This window comes from Rhinopithecus bieti, unplaced genomic scaffold (genome assembly GCF_001698545.2).
Source record: "Rhinopithecus bieti isolate Rb0 unplaced genomic scaffold, ASM169854v2 scaffold_4101, whole genome shotgun sequence".
NCBI lineage: Eukaryota > Metazoa > Chordata > Mammalia > Primates > Cercopithecidae > Rhinopithecus > Rhinopithecus bieti.
The window spans coordinates 1,340,212-1,350,688 of record NW_016804458.1 but is presented as its reverse complement, the minus strand read 5'-3'; the positions used below and the strand labels follow the sequence as shown (position 1 = coordinate 1,350,688).

Below are 10,477 nucleotides of genomic sequence, written 5' to 3'. Positions count from 1 at the left end.
TATTATTCTACCAACTTAGAATGCCCATTTTCTTCCTCTTTGCTGGGCCATTCTTTACAGCGCAGGGTTCTGTCTATCTCCCAGATTCTGGGCTCCAATTGACTTTTCCCTTTTATGAACTGTTATAACACTATTCAAATTGTATAATCGTGTTAATTACCTTTGGTTATTCCATGTAGGTATCTATTGTCTCCCTAACTGAACAGTTGCTTACACTGCTTTATCTACAATGTTATCAGTGTCTCCCAAAGTTGGTAGCTCATAAGAATTCCCAGAATACATTACAAAATGTAGATTCTGACTCAGGAAATAGGGCTGAGACCAAAGTCCTAGAACATTTAGCCTATTGATTGACATATAAATAAGCAGTCAGAGATGCTACTGGCAGTGTATCAGAGAAACGTTTTGAAAGCACTGTGTCCCTAAATCCCAAGGTTACTACCAACATTGTTGCAACATCACTGTAACCTTTGAGTAGGCTGCTTTTTTATTTGGATGTTTGCTTATGTATATACAGTGTACATGACATGTTTATTGCATTACATTTTACAGAGACAAGATGACTACTATAATGTTTTGCTCTCTATTTTTTTTTAACATCAGTTCCAGATAAACACTGTATAACTTTCAATGACCTATTTATTAAACATAGGATTTAAAGAACATGTAAAACACATTTGTTCTTCCCTGTAAAACATTAAGGTGATGAAGAATTTTTCCATTTCTCTGATTTTCTCTTGGAGTGGAGGGTGTGTGATACAAATTTGCTGGCTGACTGAATGGTTGAGGTGTAAATAGGACAACCATAATTATGTGTTATTACACTGATGGTAAACAATGTGATATACACAGACCTTACTGAACGAACCATAAAATAGAGGAACATGGCATTTGGGGAAAATTCTTTTAATTATACAGTTGAATATTGGTCTTTGGGTCCTTTGAGGGACAGTGGCTGGTGGCAGGAAGGTCCACAGTGACATGTGTCCTCCTGGCTTGATTCTTGGCCTTCTGCAGCCTCTGGTGCCATCCAGAGGACTCTCTGGAAGCCTCAGAGCAGAGGTCCAAGAGGCCTCATCAACAGCAACCAGTGGAGACTCCAGAAGATGCTACAGGAATTGCTTCCAGTTAGAGATGCCACCTGCTTTCCAACAAAGTAGAGAAAGCCTTCCTTCAATCAAAAAATCAAGAGGTATTTTTGTTTCTCCACAGTCTGGTCTTCTTGTGAGTCAGATGCTCCAGTCTCTTTGGTTCACTGGTAGTTCAAGTGACAGGTGAGTCAAAGCACAGAGACTACTGCAGAAACATTTGCTCCTGGCTTCTGTGGCTTGTGTTACAGGAAGAGGAGAGGTGGGGCAGGAAGGGGTGGTAGGTTGAGAATTTGAGATTGTACCACAATCCCAAACTCAGGAGAGAGGGTTGGTCCAGAGCTGGTCCAACAGGCTGGTCCAGAGCTAATCTAAGGTAATTCCATGTCTTTGATTCACAGGTGTTTATGGAAAACTGCAGCAAATGCATTATAGTTAAGTCAAGTCTAGCAGGAAACTTGATGTTCACAACAGGATCATATGGAGCTGAATGAGGTGACCAGGAAAAGGACAGGTCTCTGAAAATGAGACCAAAGAAATTTAAATAATTATAATTTCCTTGAAAGAAAAGAATTGCTCATCATATCTACCCCCTGAGGCTCAGCATAATCTTTTCTTTCTAGATTTTGAATATTCTGCCATTCAGGTTTTTTTGTAGGACACTCAACTAGCCACTGAACTTTTTGGGAGAGGGATAGCATCAGATAATTTTTGTTTTTCCAGCAGGTAGCATAGGGAATTGACTCCATAACAGTTCGTAAACATTTTTCAGCAGTCTTGACTTCTGCTTTGCAGGCAAGGTCACGTCATCACCACCTAGCAGCCAATAATGGAAATGTCACACATCCTGAAATAAGTTATGTCTTGTTAGGACATTTCTGTCCTGGAGGAAATGTAAATCCTTATGTGAACTCTATTGTCATTCCGTTGTCATACCTGTGTCCTACTGCCAACACAATTTCCTTCATGCCTGAAAATTTAATACATACTTAAACTTAATACATGATTACATAAAGAAAAGTTAAGCTTTATAGTCTTCCTTTTCCCTGTTGTTCTATTTCCTTCAAAAATATCTTTATAGGTATGTTACCTTAAGAACTCGGGTCAAATGCAGCATTTGTAAAAACTCCATATGTTCCTAGGTGGCTAAAAAACAGAAACACAAGGATGACCACCATATACTGCTTAGTTGTCAACAACACAGTCCAACACATAGTATTTCAGAAACCATAAATTACCATCCACCCCTGGAATTCTGCTTTAGAAAGGAAAGAAAAATAAAGGCCAAAGAAACATTCGATATCCCACTTAACAGCTCTGGGTAATTTGCATTGCATTTTGTACCCGCACTAAGTTATTGTTAATGCTTTATGTACTGAATACCTGTTATACCCTCTAAGGTGCTGCAACCTCTTCTAGGTGAGAAGAAGTAGTTACAAAATTCTTGGCATTAACACTTGATAATCTAACGGTAGTTTGCAAAGGGGGCAGTGTGCCCCCTAGGGGTGTTTTTTGATTTTTATAACCATCAAGAGTTCTACTGATATTGAGTGGGTCTGGGGTAAGGGTGCTGGATGTCTATGACAATAGAGTTCATCTAAGGATTTCTATTTCCTCCAGGATGGAAACGTCTTTAAAAGATATCTAGCACCCCTGCCTCCTGCCCACTCAATGTCAGTAGAGTTCTTGTTCATTACAAAAATAAAAAAAAAATACCCTTGGAGGCATACTGTCCCTTTTTGAAAACTATTGCTAGATTATAAATAGCAGGGGGTACAGGACACAAAAGAATTGTCCAACACCCCACATAACTTTGGAATATCTGCTCAATATTCATACAGGTTAAAAATCTCTGAGCCTGGAACTCAAGGGCTTTACATGTAAATATTAAGCATTTTTTGCATCTTTAAAAAGTGTAATTGCCATATGAATCAAGGGACAATTATCACAGGTTTTAGAGTTGTTCACCATTTTGAAAAATTAGATTGGTGTTGGCCACAGCTCTAATGCTCTTTGAGTCACTAATACAACATTCCCCCATCAGTCCACCTGCGTGGCTGATGCTTTCCTAGTGATTCTGCTGGAAGGTGCATGTTTCTGATGACCTCACTGCATCTGGCACAGCGCCTAAGTTTTTGCATCTTGTTTTATTATAAATTACTTTTCTTTTATTTCTACTTTATGTTATAATGAGAATATTTGTTATCTATGTATTTTACTTCAGAATAGAAAAGAAGACATTTTAAAAGACATTGTAAAAAGGAGGCAGGCATTGCATGTAATCATTCTGACATATTTATTACAGTGAATTATAAAGTCAAGCTAGCAAAATTTACTCAATCATAAAACATTTCTACCTTACCTGTGAGGATTCAAGGGGCGTTTCCCATCATCTAAAATAAACGAGAAGACAAGAATGATTGATTTTAAAAAAACAAGATGAAAGAGAGGTCATTAAGGATAGAAATTATTGGGGAAAATCAGTAGACTGATTTTCAGGTTGGCTCATTAAAAGGGGAATATTGGGAACAGTCTCTCCCTGAAAGGTAGAAAGTGTTTTAGGCTAAATTGAACATTTGACAATATTTAACTCCAGAGTCCTCTCACTTTCTTCCTCCTTCCTTTCAGTATATACATAACTCAATTTCTTTTCAGGGCATCTTGTGTCACACTGGGCAAGCTAATCAGATACGTAAATCCGAACCAACAGAACAGTGGATGTTTTTCCTCCCAGGTAGCATATTTTTATCCAAATGACAGACTCTGATAGTTGAATTTTCAGCTATGGCTGCAGCGTTTTCCTCTTATTTGGCCATAGAAAACTTGAAAGCCTAAAATCAAATTGGGAGAAGCCCAGGAAAAAAAGCTCCCATCCCCAACAAATGAATGTATTTATTATTAAAAATATTGGAACATGGGTAGCTGTTTGTCCTTCTGCACTGTTACAGGGTCCCCTGGAAATGTCTCAAAGTCAAAGAAAGGACTTGGGGGAAACATCAAGATTAGAGTGATTCCTACATGATCATAGAGATTAAGGTCTAGGAGCTCTTGCCTCTGCCTTCTGGGTTCTGGGTTTGGTTGAGCAAGCACACATTTTGCATGGAGGGATTCACTGTAGCTCTCAGTACATCTCTTTGATACTGAAGCAGAGTATTGACCTTTGTCTACCGTCTTAGCCACTCACAGGAGAGAGTATATGAAGATTTGGAAAAACAGCCTCAATGTTTTGGTAGCATTGTAAATGGAGAAAGAATAAGAGTAAGGGAACACGTGGTTTTGCCTCTGAGCAGTTAAGAATAGGTGTTCAGTAGAGAAATTCAATGAGAACTCTTTCAGATTTTTTAACATAGCCACTTTCAATTACCTTGATTTGAGCATTAATGGTCACTCTGATGCCCCTAGTTACTTTCTATGAGAAGTGATGAAGAAGAGCCCCATTAGGTTATAAACAAAACTTTATGAACTTATACACAGGCTAAGTGTCTGGAGAAGATTGAGAAAGGATGTTTTAAATCTTAAGAGATGGGATGTTCCCATCTTTAATTCCTAGACTAAAGTTATTTTTCTGATGAACAGTCTGATGAACACAGTTTCCCTTACAGAGAGTTTTCATCTATTTGGTCTTCTCTGTTTAAATCCTGCATCAACTTTACAAGTTTTTAGGAGAAAAAGCAAATCTCTTTGCTTATCACACCAGGTCACCAATACAGGGGCAGCTTCTTCTGCCCCTAACTTCATCTTCTGCCTCCTCCATAATCCCCTTTTGATTCAGATGCACTTAACTGTGAAACATACCATCTTCTCAATGACTTCACACTTTCATGTCTTTCTACATGCCATTGTCTCTGATGGAACTCTATTTCCATTTTCCCCTTGGCTAAATGCCGCTCATTCTTCAAAGTTAAGCTTGATAAAGGCTTTCTCACCTGCCAGTCTGGTTTAGGCATCCCTAGTCTATGTTCTAATAATACCTAGGTTGTATTTGTGTCCTAACACACTTACCACACTTCACTACCAGCATTGATTTCACCTGTCTCCCCTCCTGGATTATTCCTTCCTTAATATCAGAAACCATCATTATGAGTCTCACACTCTAACAGAGATGATGAATAAATGGCTGCTACGTGAAGAAATGAGTGAAGTAAGGAAGCATAACACCTTTCTAATTAGTTTTAGTGATAGCCTAGGGTACTTAGACCAGAGGCCCCAAATGCCAAACTGCAAAGTAACCTCATTTGAATTTTGGGAGAGGGCTTTTGAAAAATTCAGATTTCTGCAGCCACTCCCAAGTCTCCTCATAGAAGGATCTATATTTTTATGAAGTTCCCTAGGTGATTCTAACGGACAGACAGTTCTCAAGATCACTTATCTTGGCTTTTTTTTCTTTTAATGCAAGTATTTTTCAACATGAACTACTGAAGTTGTGGTTCTACTTCCCCACCCTAAATTATGTGAAAGAAAAAAGCAAAGAGAAGACTCTTTCCTATTTACCTTTTTGTCTGAAACGCTTTCTTAGCAAAGCCAGGAGCGTCCCACCCATTATCAGACCTGTTGTAGAAGCCACCGCTCCACCAAAGTAAGTCAGGGCTTCCTGAATAGTCAGTGGTCCTGCTGCAAAACAAACACACACACGTGCAAGACGTAAGAAGTGTATTATGCAAACGAATAATCTTTCTCTCTCAGAAAGTTTCCAAGAACTCTAAGATGTGAGATCAAGTAGGATCACCAAAGGTCCTGGCAGTGCTGACAAGCTAACATGAAAGAAGATCTGGAATTCATAAATCCACTGCAACAGAATGGGAAGTGGGGCCTTATTTTATTCCTAAGGCTTAAAGATAAACTGTAATATCCAAAGGATTCAGGGTGAGGACCCAATAAAAGAAATTGTAGACACAAGAAGCCTATACATGTAAGTTTGGACAAATAAAATAAAAGTGGGGCCTTATTGTATTCCTAAGGCTTAAATATAAACTGTAATTTCCAAGAAAATTAAGGTAAGGATCCAGTAAAATAAATTGTAGACATAAGAAGCCTATACATATAAGCTTAGGCAAATAAAATAAACTGTGGGTAATTTTTTGGCAAAGATTCAGTTATGTAACAAAAGGTAGTCAGGATAAGCCATGAGGGGAAAAAATAGGGGGCTGAAATACAAGCCCAAATAAGTTTTTGCAAACAGATGGAACTTAATTAAGGAAGATCTGCTAGGGTGTTTTTAGTGGTAAGTGGTAAGCAAAGGTCTTCTGAGATAATAAGTTAGAAATCTGCATGAAATAACTCCCAGTTTAAAACATTTTGAAACTTCAAGGTCTGTTAAACAGAGATTATAATGAAGTGAAAGGTTTCACTTCACAAATCGAACACTGAAAAGGAGGGGTGATTACCTACAGTCACTGGATTGAATTTCCACCACTCTATAAGGCAAGGAGATTCTGCCTGATTCATTGTGAAAAACTTATTAAGCAGCGGGAAACCCAGTGATGGAAAGCAAGACCACTATGAGAAAGACACAGAAGTAACACTGATTTTGTTATTTTCCACATCAAAGTGACTTCTTAATCCACATGAAAATTGTACCTTGGCAGGTTGGCATGGTAGTTGACCAGTGGCCATTCTCCTGGCATGCTGTTTGTGCTGAGCCATTAAGTAACTGGCCCTCTAGACAATGGAAAGAGCAGATTGATCCATAACTGAAGTTTCCCCAGAGGTTGGAGCAGTTCATCACTATTGGCTTATAAACATGTAGTTCTGAGCATTTCACAGCTGCAGAAAAGAAAGAATGGAAGAGAAACAACATGTGGATTGGAGGCAAAAGAGATTACAGTTTATTCTGTAACCTAACAGTGCCGATAAATGAGGCAGAATGTAAAAGGTCAGAAAGGATATGAGCCACTTCCAATATTCACAGTAGCTCTTCTAACAGCACATGTATGAAAATATTCTCCCAAAGGGTGATAGCCAAAGAACCAAGATGGAAATATGGACACGTAGTAGCATCCGATAAATATCTGCTAATGTGTTGATAAATCTTGCCTCCAAATATACTATTTACAAAATTTTGGTTCTTAAAAATACTATTGGTCTAAATGTTATTACTACATTTGTGATCAACTGGCATGTCACTATGTGTTTATTAAAATATTTAATAAGTGTTTAGCATATCTGGACACTGGAAGTTTGAAAGAAGTAGACTGTCATCCTCCTGAAACTACATTTTCAGGGAACTTCAGGTTATTCTTTCTAATTTATGAATAGGAAATTAAAGGTCAGGAAATTAGATTTAATTCAAATAAATGTTATTGATCAGTAGTGACATTTGCACAGCACCGTGTTATGTTTTGGGGGGATACAAAATGAAAGAAATATAGGTCTCAATGCTTTATGTATAGGGTGATAGCTCTTCAGGAAATATCACGTATGGCTTAACTTTTTATTTAGGTTCAAATTATTATGAAAATATGGAATGTTTATATGGTCATGTAATATACAACTTTTAATTTACCAATTTCTATAGCAGGTTTTACATTTAATATGCCTATTTTTCTAACACATCTTGGACATCTGCAAATGTTTCTTCTTTTAAGTCTCTGAATACTTGCGTATTAGCTTTAGCTTGTGACATGAGGAAGGGCAGAAGTGATGTGCCTGTGACACATTACTTTTAATTGGGATTGGTGTGGATTTCATAGGGGAGATGACACTTGGAAGTAGTGGCTGTGGTTGGGTGAGACTTCAATATACAGGCACAATGGCTAGCTTGAGTACTTGCAGGAAGGCAGCATCAGAACTGCCTTCTCCTTTTCACCTTACCTCTGCATGTTGGAGTTACTGCTGTCCATTGTCCTGAAGATCTGCAGCTGAGAATGCTGTCTCCTATGAGTGTGAATCCAGCTTTGCAGCCAAAGTGACAAGTGGTATTAAAACCAAAAGTTCCCGGATGATGCCTACAGTGCATGGTTCCCTGCCCAGGTGTGGTGAGGGCTGGGCATTGCACCCCTGGACTAGGAAGTGATGCTATGCCTGTTGTGAGAAAATGTTTCAATTCAGAGAGCTCCCAGTTAAAAGAAGTGTAAAGAGTTAAGGCTAATCTGGAATAACTGCTTTTCACTCCCTTCATAACAAGGGAGGTTCTAGCAAGAGCTATTAAGGAAGTTAAGAAAAACTTATCAGTGTCAGATATAGAAAACCAGATGAGGAAAATTATTAAAAAGCATCCTTGAGGAGATGATTCTCCTGGCCAAGAGAAGAAATTAAGGGAGTCATTGTTATTGCTATTTTAAAAAGAAGCAAAAAATGGTACAGAAATGTAAGAAATTCAGCAGAAAACCAAATATACACGGGTCAACTGCCTGCCCAACCCTGCTTTATTGGGAAGTGGTACTGTTCTCTCACTAAAGGTCAATGTGAAAGTTGAAATTTACTGCAATGATTGCTTTCTGTCTCAAACTATTTCTTCCATTTGAATAATCCCACCAGCTTTGTCATTAATTTGCCATGTGGCAGGAAGATGATGATTGACCTTTCTGGACCTCAATTCCTAAATTTGAAAAACTGGACCAGTGACTCTACCCCAGTATTATCTCTCTTTCTCTCAGCAATAAAATAATGGAGACCATTCAGTTCGCTCAACAAAGCTCTTTCAAAAAAAGAAGCCATGAAACAAAATTCCTGCTTAAGAATCAATGTATCTTTTATTCACAAACATAAAAATATCCTGTCACTCCTTAGACATTTTAAAATCCTTCAGCTGTTTGCTAAATCCAAATAGTGGTAATATGTACAATTATCTAGTTCACATATAAGAACTAGATAATTTTTTGTTGTTGTTGAATAAATTTCCAAAAGTAGAACTGTCTCAGTAAGTACATATTATTACCTTTGCAGGCTGGTGGAGTAGCTGACCATCTTCCATAAGTTGTGCATTCCACATTATTTGGCCCCTCCAGCTTAAAGCCCTTGTTACAAGAGAAATGGCAGGTGGAGCCAACATTGAATTCTCCATGAGTGTCAGAACAATCCAGGCTGCCCTGCTCTGGGGCGAAGAGTTCTGGGCACTTGATGGCTGGAGTATCAAATTAAGAGTGTCACAATCTCCAAGTTTATTCAGAAGTTCTGTGTTACACAAAGTTCATTCACTTATATATTCAAAAAATATTTATTGAGCACCTATATTCCAGATGTTCTGCTAGACAGCAGCATTCCACAACATATACTGTAGGTCATTTGTTGCAAAGGGCAGTGGGAGGATGGTGAGCTTACAGAGAGGAGTATAGGTATAAGTCATGAAGACAAGGAAGTCAAAGATTTAGGCAGCAATACTCAAGAACTTACAGTGTTACCCTATTTTCTCTACACCCTCTGCTTCAGAGACCTCATAGCCTGCTGCAGCTCCCGCTATCTTATTTGAATGGGTACAATCCAGGATTTCATTTCCGCCCTTCCTCTTGCCTGAGACTACTTACTCCCATGCATCACGCCATCTCCTCAAATTCAACACACCTAAAACTTCAATGATTGCTTTCTGCCTCAAACTATTTCTTCCATTTGAATCTCCTTGTTAGTTTTTTTTTTTTTTTTTGGTTTATTTTATTATTGTATTTTAACACCACCCATCCAGATAACACAGGAAAGCTCAAAACCTCCTGGTCAAGATAGATTAGTTTCTGGGAATTCCCTGAAATGACTTTGTGTGTTACTGCTCCTGGTTCTTGGCTCACATTCCCCTGAGAATTTTTCCATTTTCATGGGATAAAATCCCACTAATCCTCCAGGATTTAACTCGTAACCTCTCTGAAGACTCTGCTGATCATGACAGCCTGAACTCTTCTCCTCTGAATTCTTCAACTTTTTGTCTGAACTCATGTGCTGCCATGTCACATGTCATACTCTTCCTCTTCTACTGGATGGAAAGTGTCTAAAACCCAGGAATCATTCATCCTTGAGTCTTCCATAATTCCCATCCAAGGATCTCAAGAGGCAGTGCTCAGTAACCACTTGCCAAGTGAATGAATAAATGAAATTAAATTTTAATTCACAATTTCTCCCCAAAAGTATTTTTACAAATTATTGCAGTTACATATTTTCTTAGCATTATTCCTTTCTCCCCATTAGATTCTCTAACATAAGACTATTATTTATCAGTAAATGTTGGGTTATTGACAAATGAAGTGACTATTCTTTCTTTAAATCTAAGGCTATTCTGAAAACAACACCTTGGTCAGATAAGTCTCATTTACTTAGCTAGTTTGATTTTTACAAACCTCTTCAAGACCTATGTGCTCCCTCATGGAAAACCGATGTACAGTATTTCGCTTTTATATACTGGTCCATGTACTTTTCATTGAAGGCTTATGGATTCTTATTGCATGAATCCATTCAAATAGCCAAAG

At 38.2% G+C, this 10,477-nt stretch overlaps 1 protein-coding gene across 6 annotated transcripts in view; it reads right to left on the bottom strand.

Moving 5' to 3' along the window:
- Positions 1-621: 621 nt before the first annotated feature.
- Positions 622-10,477, bottom strand: part of SELP (selectin P) — a 42,394-nt gene continuing 32,538 nt past the window's right edge. Inside the window, exons 10-17 of one of the 6 annotated variants that reach the window (XM_017868446.1) lie at positions 8,965-9,150; positions 7,899-8,108; positions 6,666-6,851; positions 5,580-5,699; positions 3,451-3,481; positions 2,179-2,234; positions 2,025-2,058; positions 622-1,935 (exon numbers count right to left, since the gene is read on the bottom strand). In XM_017868446.1, the coding sequence (XP_017723935.1) occupies positions 2,180-2,234; positions 3,451-3,481; positions 5,580-5,699; positions 6,666-6,851; positions 7,899-8,108; positions 8,965-9,150 (788 nt within the window). In that variant the 3' untranslated portion in view covers positions 622-1,935; positions 2,025-2,058; position 2,179. Of the gene's footprint in view, positions 2,059-2,178; positions 2,235-3,450; positions 3,482-5,579; positions 5,700-6,665; positions 6,852-7,898; positions 8,109-8,964; positions 9,151-10,477 lie in introns of all 6 variants that reach the window. The other 5 variants (XM_017868445.1, XM_017868447.1, XM_017868443.1 and 2 more) reach the window with 5 other exon arrangements.